Source organism: Nomascus leucogenys, chromosome 15 (genome assembly GCF_006542625.1).
Source record: "Nomascus leucogenys isolate Asia chromosome 15, Asia_NLE_v1, whole genome shotgun sequence".
NCBI classification, from domain to species: Eukaryota; Metazoa; Chordata; class Mammalia; order Primates; family Hylobatidae; genus Nomascus; species Nomascus leucogenys.
In genome coordinates, this window is record NC_044395.1 from 80,169,877 (window position 1) to 80,184,821 (window position 14,945).

The 14,945-nt window shown below is 46.5% G+C and overlaps 1 protein-coding gene across 1 annotated transcript in view; it reads left to right on the forward strand.

Moving 5' to 3' along the window:
• Window positions 1-12,650: 12,650 nt before the first annotated feature.
• The window catches only part of NAV2 (neuron navigator 2), a 773,799-nt gene continuing 771,504 nt past the window's right edge, over window positions 12,651-14,945 (forward strand). The window contains exon 1 of the mRNA XM_030829723.1: window positions 12,651-12,954. Coding sequence (XP_030685583.1) covers window positions 12,880-12,954 — 75 coding nt within the window. The 5' untranslated portion in view covers window positions 12,651-12,879. The remainder of the gene's footprint in view (window positions 12,955-14,945) is intronic.

Genomic DNA, 14,945 nt, shown 5'->3' on the forward strand with positions numbered 1-14,945 from the left:
CCTTCCCTGGTCACCCTATGAAATGCTGTTCTCCCAAACCTCAGTCACTATCATATCATCCTATTTTACTTCTTTTGTAGCAGTCATCATTACTATCTAAGATTATCCAGGTTGTATATTTGTTTCTGTGTTTAATGACTGGCTCCACTGCTAGGATACAAATTCCTTGATGGAAGAAAGCTCACCTGTCATGTTCATTGTGGCATTTCCAGTAGTGAGGATAGTGCATTTGATAAATATTTGTTGGATTTGTTTTACAATTTCAGTTTCGACTCCATTTCCAGTACATATATGCCCCCCTTCTTTTCTTAAGGTACCTTGAAAACCACAACAGCCTACTGAAATAAACTTAGAGCTTGAATCTTGTTACCCATTCCAACCTCCCTGGGAAGTTCCATTCTGAGGCTCTTCCTCCACATGTGACTCCTCCACAGCCTAACTGACATGCTCATGCCACCCGTGGTGTTTCACTGCAGGCCTGTTTTTATAGCATCCTCCCATGCTCTCAGAGGTGCCAGCCCCTAAAGGCAAGAAAAACAGAGCCAGCCCACCCTCTGCTTCCACCCCTTACCAGCTGACAATAAGCTCCCTCCCAGCCACTGTCTATTTCAGATAATGCTACATTGTCTCAACCCATCATCACTTGGTTAAACCGGCTCCTTCCTTCTATTCTAGCTACTCAACCATGGTGGTGCTGAGTAAAGGATGTTAACAGAAATGCTTGAGGAAAAACTGCCAGGAGCAGGAGGAAGAGAGAACCAGAATGTCCCAGCCAGTCCATTTCTGCCCTTCCTCCTCCCCACCACAGTCATTCTGCAGATGAGGATACCAAAGTCCAGAGAGGAACTGGAAGTGACTTTCACTAAGCCACCCTTCGGTGAAGTTGCAGAAGGGTGGCAATATAAAATAAGGACTGCAGGCTGCCTGAGAAACAGGTACAAGATAGGTGCGGTGATGACTTTTCTTCAAATACAAATGTCTAACTTTGCTGTTATTGGCATTTATTATTTTTAAGAGTGAAACTTCAGCTGATTCCCAAAGATCCAGAATAAGAGTCATATTTAGTAGGATAACAGCAAATTGGTTTTGTGAAAGACTATGGAATAGGTCCATCCATTCTTCATGCTGTAGCACCCTGAGGACAAGTTATACCTGGCTTACTCTCCAATGTGTGTCTAGTGCCAAAACAGTTCCTGGGACAGATTTGTTGGATGAATGAGCCCTGGGTCCCTACTTTGAAAACTTACTATCTGTCCAGATCTATGCTAAGCATTAAGAGGAATAAAAAAGGAGAAATAGATGCGGTCTACTCTCTCCTTCAGCTTTTGATCTGGTTGTAAAACAACTGCTGCAAACTAGCTTTGTGACCAAAGGCAAGTTACTCAACCTCTCTGATGCTGTTTCTTCCTCTTATCTCCCTGATAAAATAAAGATAACAGTACCTACCCCATAGAGTTATTGTGAAGCTTAAATGAAGTCAAGCATTTAAAGCTACTGGCATGTTTTAGAATTGTTCAATAAATTGAAGTTTACAGTTCTATCAGTGTAAAATATTAGCAATATATAATTCGAGTTATTTTTGACAATTGAAATTTTTGGTAGCTCTGGGCTTGTCCCTTAAATTCCATTTAGTCAATTTATTTGAAAAGCTTTCTAGCATACTGAATTTTTTCCTGCTGTATAAAACTTGGTTGAATTCAGAGTCAGCATTATGATGGATTCATGTAATTTAATGAATGGATGAGATGTGTAAGATTGATTGTCCATTCACTAAATGGTCCCAGATCGCCCAGACCTTTTGTTTTGTTTTTTGTAGGTCTATTGGTCTCCTCTCTTGCTGTCAGATTGTTGTCCCTTAATTCTTACAGTTGTCAGTTTTCCCAGTTAGGTAGGGGCTTAATTTGTTGTGGGCTTGAAAATGAATTAACTGGACCCATTTAAAGTGTGAGTAAATGAAGAGCATCAGACCCTGAATGAGGACCTGGGAAGGCTATGGTCTTTAGTACAAACCTTGGCATCATCTGTTTTGACTTCTCAGAGATTTCCTGATTCTTTGTGTGTTCTCATCAATGATATGTTAGACAGACATGAAAGTTCTTTTCATATGTAGGCACTCAATAAAATTTATTAAATACATGAATGAAGAAGCAAGAAAACATAATCATATGTATTTAATATACCATAAACTCAAGTGGTATGTGTGAGGGTAAGGGTGAGGTGAGGGGATATAGAGTGAGGTTAGTTTGGCATATTGGAGGAGACTAATTGAGCTAAATCTTAAAGGAAGAGAAAGATGTTGGGTGAGGATAAAGTTGACATCATGAAGGGGTATAGGAAAGAGAAAAAGTGGATGTTCCCCTGGTCCTTGCTATTCTGATGGGCTTGTTTCTTCCCAGGATGACATGAACAAGATATTTCTAAAGGATTCACTAATCCATCCATCCAAACATTTAATAAGCATCTCATGTACTTGGTTCATTTCCAGTAGTGGGGCATAGGAAAAGAAACAAGAAATAACTTCTGCATTGAGGGAGCTCTCTTTATGACTCAAGTAAAAAAAAATCTAGATATACATGATTTGTTTCCCTCAACCTCCAATCCATCAGAAAGTCTTATTGATTCTGACTCCACAGTATTCCTCAACTCCATCCATTTGCTACCATCCTGGTCCAGTGGACTCTTGCCTGGACTATGTAATCACATCCTAAGTGAACTCCCTGCTTCCATCCTTGTCAATTCTCCATGAAGCAGCAAGAGTGATCTATTTAATTATATCAGGCCACTTCCAAACACAGAAAACTCCCATGCTTCTAGCAGCACTTGGAATAAAATCTAGTTGCCTTTCAGTGGGCTCAGGCTCTATATCATCTGGCTCTGCCTACTGTCCAAATCCATCATGCACTGCTTTTCCCCTCAGTCACTATGCTACAATTTCATTGACCATCTTTTTGCTCCATGAGCACAGCAAGTTTATAGTTCTGCCATCTGCCTCATGGCCTTTGCACTAGCAGCTGCCTCTTCTGGAATGTTCTTTTCCTTGATCCTGCATGGCTGTATCCTTCTCACCAATCACAGTTTAAATTTCTTCTTCTCAAAGAAGTCACCTGCAACTACCCAAATGAAGGTAGCATCTTGTCATTCTCATACCATCTTATTTTTATTCTCTGCCTAGCTCTAATTATTCTCTCAAATTATCTGGGTTAAATATTTATTTATTTCCCATCTTCTTCTACTGTCACCATGAGAGGTGGGACCTTCCCTACCTGGTTCATTACTCTATCTCAGAATGTTTATTAAGTAATACAATTTATTGCAGGAGTGAGTGAATGAAGATTGAATGAATGAGTAGTAAGGGAGATAAATATGAAAAGAGATGATTATAGTATGACATGACAAATGCCATAAAAGAGATGGGAACAAAGAACTATGGGATTCCAGAGCAGAAGACAACCAATTCTGACAAGTATTTGGGGGGAAAATTCTTAGATTTGGATCCCCAAAGGTAATGAAAGTTCACCAGTCCAAAAAGAAAAAAAAAGGTTGAAAATGCATTTTTCCTGGTCTGCGGGTCAACTGACTCTGTGCCCAATTCAGAGAGAGAGCTAAAGACATGAGAGAACATTTTCATACTTAAGATTTCACCTCTGTGATGCCCAGCTCATGTAAGACAGTGTCTAAGCTGAATCTACTACTGTGCCTGCTTACCAGAATTCTAAGACTGGTTACTTCTTCCTCAAATCTTCTCAAGATTGGATGGAAGATTTTCCTTAAATTAGGGAAGGAAAGGACATGCTTTAATTTCCTAAAGTGTTTCACATACACTTGCTTCAGATATTCCCTAGCTCTGAAGGAGGGCAACATGGATATTCTTGTTTCGAAGACAAGAAAACTGAGGAGCAGCAGGGGCTCAGTTTTAGGAGTCAGAAGTTACACTGAGTAAGTACTTCTGCCTCTTCTCTTTTTGTTGTGTGCTACAAATGTCTGACATTGCTTAACCATTCTAAAGTCCCTTTCTTATTTGCCACCATTGATTGACCCCCTGACTTGTCCCGAAAGTCAGCAACCAATCAGATTCTCTCATGAAAATTTGAACTAAGTTCCAGAGACTATGAGCAAATTCTATTGGGTGTTTGCACTGAGAGATCCTGATGTAGACACTTGGACTGGCAGTCATATTAGGCCATGAGGAAAGTGAGTAAACAGAAAAGGAGATAAGGTGACTTCCCCGGAAGCCATACGGGGAGTTTCTACAGTCCCTAGGCTTGTGGTTCCATTCCCTGGGAGACCTGGTTATACTCTGGTTCCTGTTTTTCAATATCTGAAATTGAAGTAACCCTATCTTTAGGTGATACTATCAGGTTTGGGGTTAGGATCCTACATGGGTAATTGGCTATAATTTTAAAAAATAGGTCATCCTTTATTGAGGCAAAAACTGTCTTGCTGTTGGCAGTAGGTGTTAAGGTCTTTGCCACTGCAACTCTCACTTGGGATCACAATGTGTGTGTGTGTGTGTGAGAGAGAGAGAGGTGGGGGAAGGAGGGAGGGAAGGAGGGAGAGAGAGAGACAGAGAGAGAGAGAGAGAGAGAGAGAATTAGAGAGAAACAGAGATCAGAATCTCCATGGACAAGACTCTGCTCTCCTAGCTCCTAGCATGCAGGTGGGGACTAAGGCAAGTGGCATAATGGCAGGAGAGAAAGGTAGCTGTTTTAGAAAAATGTTCCCCAGATTGCCCAGCCCTAGTAGGTGAAAGATTGTTGCACAGAGTGTTGGGTCGAAGATGTCTATAAAAATAAGACAACACCCACCAGTACTGGGCTTAGGGAAACATGTGCATGTGTACCAATGACTTCCAGGCTCATGATCAGGCTACAGATTTGATCACCTGCTTGCTTCTGCCCCTTGGATTTGCCTGGCAAATCATCGTCATTCCAGGAAGGGGAGGTATTATTCAAGGCTCTCCAGAGAAATAGAACCAATGGAATATACACATATATAGAAGTCCTTCTTCCTCGGGACATCCATCTTTTTCTTAAGGCTTTCAATGGATTGGATGAGGCCCACCCACATTAGGAAGGATAATCTGCTTTACTCAAAGTCTACTGATTTAAATGTTAATTATATCTAATGGAATACTTTCCCCAAAACATCTAGAATGATGTCTGACAAAAAAACAAAAACAAAAAAACCACTGGATATTATAGCCTAGCCAACCGACACAAAATTAACCATCACAGGGGCAAAGTGGGCATATTGATAAAAGTCTTTCACTGTGAGGTATATTGTTGTTTACAAAGTTTGTGCTCATCCATGATCACATCAAATCCTTATAACATCTATATGAAGAGGAATATTAACTTCCCTATTTTATAGATGAGCAAATCTAGGTTCAGAGACAAGATTACATTGCTGATGATGGTGGAGAGGGGATTTCAGCCCAAGTTGTCTAACACAGGTCTGTGTTCTTCTAACTATATCACACTCCTTATGACTGGGTTCATGATGTCACTTCCCTACCATGACTCTACTGGTTTTCTTCCTTGCATGAGCTCAGAGAGACTTTCTTGCAAGCCTCTCTGAGCTGACTGGCTCAGAAAGAGCATGGGTTTTATTTTGTAGCTCTGTCTTGTGAGCAGTCTCAATGGCCCCCTCTGGGACAGGGCCCAGGAGTGTAATATATGTGAATGTTTCTGAGTGAGCGTGAGCTTCTACTCCAGCTGCAATTCCCTCACTTCTGCCATCCCCTCATCCTACAAGCTGGGCCCCGTTCCTACAACCAGACCTGGAGAGTGATGGTTGGAGCTGGCAGAGATCCAGCTGGGTACTGTCTGGTCCTCATCAATCCCTCCTGCTCTGATGCCAGACAAGTGTAGCTCCCTTCCTGAGCCCCAATCTCTTCCTGCCTCCCAAATAGGGACCCGGCAGCAGGATTGGCCTTCTGCTTTGGTGTGTGTCTTGAGCTCCTGTTCTAATGGGATGTCTGTGTACATAACACCCTGAGAATGCTGGACCCCCCTGGTCTTCACCAGACAGTGGTATAGAAAGATCTGCCTGTGGCTATGGACAGGCCCTGCAGCCTGGTGGCACCTGGAGACTTTGGAAAGGCCAGGACTCTCTCCTGCCAAGACCAATAGGACTCCTTGCTTTCTCACCTTGGGCACCCTGTGTGATGGGGCAAGTTTTGATTGGATGATAGGCTTGGAGGGGGAGTGGAAAGAGAGAAATGTCCAGGGTAGTGCCTCTCTAGATATGTCTGGCCTCCCCTTTTACTCTTTGGACCTGACCTCAACTTAGGAGAGGAGAGAACATTTTTTCAGAAGCTCAAGTCTTATTTGCAGTACGGGGTTCCTGATATCCTCTCATGTGGGCACTTATGTACCAGGCCACTCCATGAAAGAGAGATAAGTAACATGGGGAGCACAAGCCTCCCAGATTCCAAAACGGCCCTGGGTAAGACAAGAAGAATGAATAACTGTCCAGTGATGGGTAACCTTGGGGATAGGATGCGTTGCTCTCTAGGTTACAGAAGGTCTGGCTGTTAGGTGGCCCAGGGATCCTTGTTCTGCATGTCCAACAAGCAGAAACAGGTCTTGACATGGAGGCAGATTTCAGTTCGGTGTTGGAAAGAGCTTGCTGTCAACCAGAGCTCTACAATCCGGAAGGCAATAAGCACTGTCTTGGGAGCTTCAGAGAGCTCCATCCAGAGAGGTGTTTGGACACAGGCTGGACAGCTCCCTGATGGGATCCTGTCCAGGGGATTCCTGGATTTAGTGGGAGGCTGAACCAGGTGCCGGGAGGCATCTTCCGACTCAGGTTGTCCAACGATGCAGGTCTTCCTTAAAGTATCAGGTGCGTCTGTCCCACAGAAGAAGGGCGTTAGCAGGCATGATTGGCATGTCTCTGCCTGGCAGGTCTGCCATTGAATAGCGGCAGGTCTGCCATTGAATAGCGGCAGGTCTGCCATTGAATAGCAGCAGCTCCGGAGAGACCCTCTCTCTTTCTCTGGTCCCCTAGCCTGGGAAAGGGCTCGGGACCCTGGAAAGGGACCGGGGTGGCGAGGCCGCCGATTGGCAGCGAGGCGCCATGTGAACTGCACTGGTTGGCTGGCGGGAGGGAGGAGGAGGCGGTTTCCCGGGTAACGGGAGGGCAAGGAGCGGCTGCAGCGGCAGCGGCCGCGGCTGAGAAGCGCGGGCCGGAGTGCAGTGCGAGACCGGCTGGAGGAGGCGGCTCCGCGAAGCCGGTGTGGGCGCAGGTAGGAACCCCCTATGCTGCCTCCCCCAGGTCGGGTCTGGCTGGACTGCCGGGCGGCGGGACCGGCCTGGGAAAGTTTGCAGTGCAACTGGATGGGCAAGGAGGAGAGGACTTGGGGATGCTCTGTGCTGAGCTCCGGGGTCCAGAGCAGGGTGGGGACTGCCGTTGGGGAGAGGGCCGGCCCCTCATTGAGAGGCTAGGGGGCCACAGCTCTGCTGCGGGACTCTGACCGAGGGCCAGGGTCTCTCAAGCCACCCGGCCGCAGCATAGATATCGGGCCAGCGGGCGCATAGCCACCCGTGCACGATGACGGCCGGCGGGCCCTTGTTCACAGATACGCTGGGAAACTCTTCCCCAGCAGATGCGGGGCTGGGCGCCCGGCGCAGTGCTCCGAAGCTGCTCTGCGAGCTCGGGGGCGCACTTTCCCTGCCTCCAGCGACACTGCGCACGCCCCCATCCGGAGTGGGTGTGTGTCCCTCTGGGCGTACGTGCCTGAGGCTGTGCTACCTCCTGTGCGTGTTCTTGTGTTTCTGACTGTCTGGTTTGCGTGTCTCTGTCGGTTCCCCTCTGCGTGATTATGTCTCTGGGTGTATCCCCGCTTCTGGGTCCCTCTGTGTTTGCTGTTGGCATGGGTGTCTGTGAACGCCCTCTCCAGGTGCTTGTGTCTGAATACCGCTGTTTGTGGATCCTTCTGTCGGCGTCTCTGTGTTTTCGGTCTGTGTGTGTCCTCCTCTCTGTGTGCTAGTCTCTAGGTATATCTATGAGCGTGTGTGTTTTCTGTCTGCGCCTCTGTTTTCTAGCTACATCTGTCTCCGAACGTAGGTCCAGTACCTGTCTGCGCGGGTCCCTCTGTGGCGGCGTGCTTCCTCGTCTGTGATCTGAGCTTCTGTGGTTATCTGTATATATGGATGTGCGTCTGTAAGTCTGTGTGTGTGTCTGTCTGCATGTCTGCGAGTATCTGCTGTGCTTGTGTCGGTCTGTGTCTCTTCGCGGTGCCTGTCTGTCTATACGTGTGTATGTGTTGGTGGGGGCGGTGTAGGTGGATCGCATCCGAGCCAAGCCGGGGGCAACTAGGCCAGGCCTGCGGTTCCCCTGGCTCTCGCTCTCCCACGCTCTGGTTAGCTGCGGGCGGCGGGCTAGGGCACGGGCGGGGAGGGGGCGCCCGAGCACTGGGAGCCGCGGTGCCTCCCGGGTGTGCGCTCCGCTGAGCCGGCTCCTTTCTTGCCTGCAAAGGGACTTAGGCGGCGGCGGTGGCAGCCCGCGTCGCCCAGCTGGGGCCCTAGTGACTTATTTTTGTGTGTGATCCTTTCTTTTCTTCAGGGAAGAGGCGGGAGCACGCTCCGCTCGCTCGCAGCGCACAGATAAAGGCGCCAGGGTTGGCGGCTGGGTCAGCCCTCCCTCCCCTGTGGCTAAGCAGAAGTGGCCGGCTCGCGGGCTCCCTTTGGGAGCAAAAAAGCCCCTAGATTAGAAACTCCGCCCAGAAACCACCATGTCTCCTTGGTTCTCTTTCATACCTCTTATGTAACTTATTTATTGATTGATTAATGAAAAGCTAGATTTCCAAGAAGCTCTTCTGTTTCCCCTATTGACACCAAGGGCTAATTAAAAATGCGATTTTGGTGATGAGTGTTAATTAGACCATTGGAAAGACGCTTCTTTTAGATGCACCCCTCTTTTAGAAGCGTAACTCCAGGTATAAGATGAAACAGGTCAGGCCCCCCAACCCTCCAACCTTTAATCCAGATTTAAAAAACAGTTTCCCCAGTCCTGGCAGCCACTGGAGAGAGGGACAGGAGTGAGGAAAAGGCCAAAGGGGCATTGCCTGATTTTGAAAACTTTGGGAAAATCTAAGGATATTTTGCCAAAGCTGGGCTCACAGTTCCAACACCCACGGCAGAAGGAGCAACTTATACCTAAGAAGGCCTGGCCTGTGACTTGTCTGGCACCTGGAATCCTAAATTGGCATTTAACAGGGAATGAAGTTTTACTGCAGGAAGGGACTTCAGCGGGTCCCTCTGAAGGATGCCTCTACCTCTAAGACTAGGAGGCTTTTTCCTGTACCATCTATGTACTGGGCTATATCTCCAAACCTGTCTTTAACCTCTGCCCCCCCAACCCTCCCACCCCCGGGGGGGTTGCCCAGAAGAAGAAGGATTTGGGCAGATGTGGAATGGGAGTTTGAGGGCTTTTGGAGGCTGTTTGTACCAGGCAGGAAAAAGTCTTGGCAGTGTGTTCAGAAGATCTGCAGTAAGACTGGGCTTGTCTTCTGAACTTTGAGGAGAAGCCAGGGCTTGCCCTCAATGCTTCCCACTCATCTTATGGTGCAGTTTGGCCAGGCCTTCCTGTTTTTCTCCTTTCCCTTGCAGCTGCTCCTGGCTGACTTATGACACAGAGAGGAGAAGCTGCTGATACATTGCTGCATTTAGGGATCAATTCAGCAAGCATGTTCATTTCTCAACAATTCAGTTAAATGTTCCCTGAGTCCTTTCTTTCAGCTCATTTTCATTTAAGTGTATTTAAACATCCTGAGATTTCTCTGGCAGTAGGAAACCAGAGCTTTTACATCAGGGCATACTCTCTTGAAGTCCCCTCTGCCCAGTCAGGAAATAGACTGGATGTGGCAGCTAGCTAGCTGACAACAGCATCCTTGCTTCTCCTCTTTCTCCTGTGACCCTCTCCTCTCTGGCTCCAGCACAAGGACAGCAACAGCCCCAGAACTGGTCTCCTAGAAAAAAACAAAAGGCTCACAGGAGGTGTTGAACATCCTCCCACTTCCTGCTGGTTGGGAGGTATTTCTGTGGCGAGAGCGTCTGTCCCCATGTGCACTTGGGGCGTGTGCGCCGGCTGGTGTGATGGGATGTGACAGGGTCTCACCCGGGAGGGAGCTCCAGCACAGGGGCCTGGCACAGAGTGCAGAGCTGTTCTCAGATACAGAGAAAGCCCAGAGCTGTCAATGAGGCAGCCCCGATGGAGAAGGCCTTCCAAGCAGGAGACACTTTTTGGCACCTGGCTTTTTTTTCTTTTATTATTATTCATGAGGAGGGCCAGTAGCTATGAAAAGTGTAGATTCTGAACTTAGCCTGCTTGTGAAAAGCCAGACAACATTGCTCCTTACAGAGCAGCATGGATACGAGCAGGAACTTTGAAGTCAGACCTGGGTTCAAATTTTAGAGCCACACTTCCTCTCTGTGTAACTCTAGGCAAGTTACTTGACCTCTCTTATCTTCAGTTGTCTCATCTCGAATACAAGGCTAAACATCTTTATTTGAAGCAAAAGAAGTGACCCACAGCATGCCCTTAACAGAGAAGTGCTGAATAAATGAATATATGAAGCAGTAGCTAGCACTCAGCATATAGCAAACATTCAGTACATGTTAGCAATTATCATTTGATCACATATTCTGTGTTAATAGGTGATCTTGATTTTTCCAATTTTATTTGGTATCATTCTCCTCACTTTATAGATGAGGAAACTGAGATTCGGATTAAGTTACTGGCTCAGGATCACACAAGAAGCTGTAGTGTTGAGATTTGAACTTAGGTCTGCCTGAGTCTTTTAGTTTGAGGTTTCAACTGGATTCGGAAAAGGGTAATATGTATAGCCAGTTTGTCAGAGTTTACTTGCATTGTGGTCTGGAGCTAAAAAGAATGATTCTGAGGTTTCACCTTTGCAAAGGATCTCTTGAAGGGGCTGTGGAGATAGTGGTGGTGAGCAACAAGAGAGTGTCTACTTTTTTCTAAAATCTCAGCTACTTCCTGGGTCAGCAGAGGGCTTCATTCTATCTATAATGTCACCCACTCTTGGGTGTACAAGATAACCTTCTGAACATTCTGCTCCTCACTGATTCTTACCAAATTCAGAACATCTGTGACTTGGAAATTCACTTGCAGAAATCTGTTCTGGCTGAGTGTTTCACGTGTGTGGGACAAGCCTTCAATTAAGAGGGATGTGCCTGCGAAGTTACATCCTCTCTGCTGCTTCTCTTGTAAGCATCTGCTAGTCCTTCTCCTCCTCCTCCTCCTCCTCCCCTCTCACAAGTCCTCTGTGGCCGAGTCTCATGTCCGCCTCTTAACCTGCTTTGGCACTGAGCTGTGCGGAAGCCTTTTGTGATAGGGGATGGCTTCGGCCTTATTCCAAAGTAGCCACCAGTCAGGACAGCTGCAAGGGAGGGTCTGTGGGTTTCTGTCTAGTGCCCGCTGCGGCCGGATCTGGCCACAGCTCTCCCGGAGGCTGGCATGGCCTGAATTGTGGAATGGCTACTGCATTCATTACAAATGCTGGCAAGACTAGTGCCTTTTAGTAAAGAGCTCCCCACCCCCCATTCCTTTCCTTCCTGATGGTGCTGGTGTTGCGGGAGGAGGCATTCATAATTACTTGTTGATGCATGATCTTCATAGGATCCTCAGATATGTCCACACCTCTTGGACTATTTATGGGAGGGTGTACCAAGTGTGAATATTTTTCTTGGTGCAGAGGTCCCTTCCTCTCTCCTCCCTCCCTGTCCCTCCGAGCTTCTGTGACGTCAGCCAGGAGGTGACTGAGTGTCTGCTTTATCTGCAGGTTCCCAGGCAGGGAATGCGGCTCCATAGACAGTTGCTTTTCCGCCCTGAGACAATCTCAGCTGCTCTTTCTCACCCTCCCTGAGGACCCTGGTGTCTCGCCTGCCATACACTGCCTCCTGCAGCTGTAATTGGGGGAAAAATGTTGATGCTTTGTGCTTCACAGACCATTGCTTCCCTGTCTCTTCATACTTTGGTGCCTTATTCCTCTGATGATGATGATGATGATGATGATCATGCACCCCATGGAAGTTTGAAAGGTAACTCATTTCCAGCTCCGGTGTGCTTATTTCCAGAACGTGAGAAGTGGGGAGCCTGTGAGGCCCCTGGAGGTTGCTTGTCCATGGATGTGCTCAGAGGAGCTTGGAAAAAGATCATCGGCTGCTGCTTGGTTCAGGCCTCACTATGTGGCTCCAGATGGTGGGAAAGACAGCACAAATCTGTACTTTTCTGCAAAAGGCAAATCTGACTGTTGAACATTTTCTCCTCAGGTATGAGTCTTACACCATGAAGGAAGATGACAGCCCAGGAGGGGAGCCACCACTGTGATGAACGCTTGCAGGAGCCATGAGGGGCGGCTTTCCGCGCAGTGTTTGCAGTGATTTATGGGAGTCAGGGGCTGCCGGAGAGGGATGTGGATGTTATCAGCTTGGTGGATTAAATGCCCATTTACATTGTTATTGACATATAAATTATCTGTGCCAAGGAGACAGTGAAGGAAAGGGTTTCTGGGGCAGTAATGTGGTATGTGCTTCAGGATATGGACTTGTCTTTGCCCAAATTTGTCCTCTGGGCTCTCATGAAGCGAGTCTCAGATCTAAAGTAAAACCCCAAGACTTAGCTCTCATGATGCCGGCAGCAGTCACCCTCATTGCAAAGGCAGCGGTACCAAGTGAGGTTCCCGAGTGGATTTTAAGAAGACAGGAAGACCTTTGAGGAGGTGGTGCTGATTTCCTTGGCTGGCAGGAACTCTGTCTGGCGGTTGCATGCATCACTTTTGTGTGGGTTATTTTGTTCCTCTGTGGATTTGGAAGCATCGCTGAAGGAGAGAGAGGATTTCATTTCTGGGAAATGGAATCGGTTTCTGAGTCCAGCCAGCAGCAGAAGAGAAAGCCAGTTACCCACGGACTGGAAGATCAAAAGAGGGTAAGTGGCAGAACTTTGTTGGTTGATTGGATTATGGTGCTGGAATTGCTATGTGTGATTCAGAGAGCATTGGTGGTCATCATTGAGCATGTTTGTCTGTCTTTCTCTCCGGAATGAGGTAGCATGGTGGCTTGAGATTTGCTATGTCTTGATGCTGGGTGTCTTGACTTACTGGTAGGCAAGAAGAAAGATAAAGAAAAGGGAAAAAAATTCAGTCCTGGCAGCCAAAAAGGCAAAGATTTATAAGTGTTAACTGAGGGAGTTAACAAAAAATGTTGGTGTTCTCAAAGTCCAATATGAGTTTCTTTGTACTGAAGCCCCCTTCGGGATTCACACACTCTTAGCACCTTTTGGAAATGTTGCTTCTGACAGCGGAGGTTTTGTTTGAATTATTCTCTGTGTGGTTGGCTGGCTCTTGTGTTTATGGATCAAAAACATGTTCTACTGCACTCTTTGGCCCTATCCGTAAGAATGTCACAGTCATTTAAAATGGCCTGTTGAGTGTAGGTCATTTGCTGTCATTGGTCTGAAAGCTGCAGTCACCCAGGACCTGTGTCTACCAGTTAAAGTTCAACTTGTCTTTAAAAGGCAGACGCGTTGGGGAGTAGCATAGAGTGGTTGGTTGTCTAGGAAGAAAGTTGAAGCTACATCTTCTCACTCTTGGGGCATAGCTAAGACCAGGGAGTGGCAAGGGTTAAATACAGCTCTAGCAGAGTCCAAATTTGTGTTGAACTGAAAATAATTTCTGATATTTCCTTTGAAATGTTGTGGATGGTAAGAAAAAAAAAAGACTTCTGATGTTCTTTCAGAGTGGTGTGGGTATCCCTCTCCTCCTGAATCTCAAAGATTGACTCTTCCCAGTGTGAAATACACATGGAGATGAAAACTGTCCTTCTGACTCTTCTCTATAATTTTATATGGCTCTCTCTCTCTCTGTGTGTGTGTGTGTGTGTGTGTGTATGAAAAAGGATTTTGTATTGCATTTTCTCTGACTTTCCAAGGATAAAAATAAAAATAAACATTTTATAAACATAAATATTGACTCCATTCCTAACAAAACATTCGATTTCCGAAACTGCTGTCACTATAATTTGGGAAGAATGCCCACTATCCTGGGAACCTAGATAAGTGGGATTTGTTTTGTGGTGTTTGATTTATTAAGTATATAACCTACTAGACCTATCTACTCCTATTTCTACGGAAGCTTTTGGAGAGATAGGAGAAAAATCAATAGTAGTTGTGAACAGAACCCAGGATTGATTGCATTTGACTAAGTATTAGCCAAGTTTGGTATCCAGACACTTAGTGGAGGAACATTTGGGACCTCTGACACTGTAGACAATTTTAATTGGGCTGGTACAGCAAGATAATATGCAATTATGATGGCTTCTTTTTGGCTAGGTGTAGATGTCTGCATTTCCCATCTGTTCTTGGCTCTGGCTGCGTTGGGTCCACATGTACTATGGAGCCTCTGGAAGTAGAATATAACCCCAAGTGAGGCTCTGTGGCAGCTGGGGTAACATCAATTGGTCATGCTCAGCTGACATTCATTTTAACTTGAACTCTAGCCGTCATGGCGATTATTAAATTTATAATGATATATGTAAGATCCATTTTAATGACTCTCCATGCTTGGGTGAGCTCTCACTTGCACTGGCAAAATAAGGCTTAATAGAGTATTACATTTCATATTCTACCGAATTTTCTGGGCTGTGGTTGAAACTTTGCGTAGAAAGAATTAGATTGTTTTTCCTGATAGGCATTGTGATCGAGTTCCACATTGCCCAGAGTACAGTTTCTGGGCTTCTAGAAATACCGCCATACCGCCACTGCAGTAGCTTCTGTTGGCGGCAGCAGCTTCTGTTGGTGTGTGCATGTGTGTGTTTGTGGGTAAACATACACCCCATTTGCGTCAAGTGTGAAGCTAAACAAGCCTCTCAGCGTGCAGCCTGGAATGTCTTGTCCATGAAGCTGAAAGGCGACTCTACAGT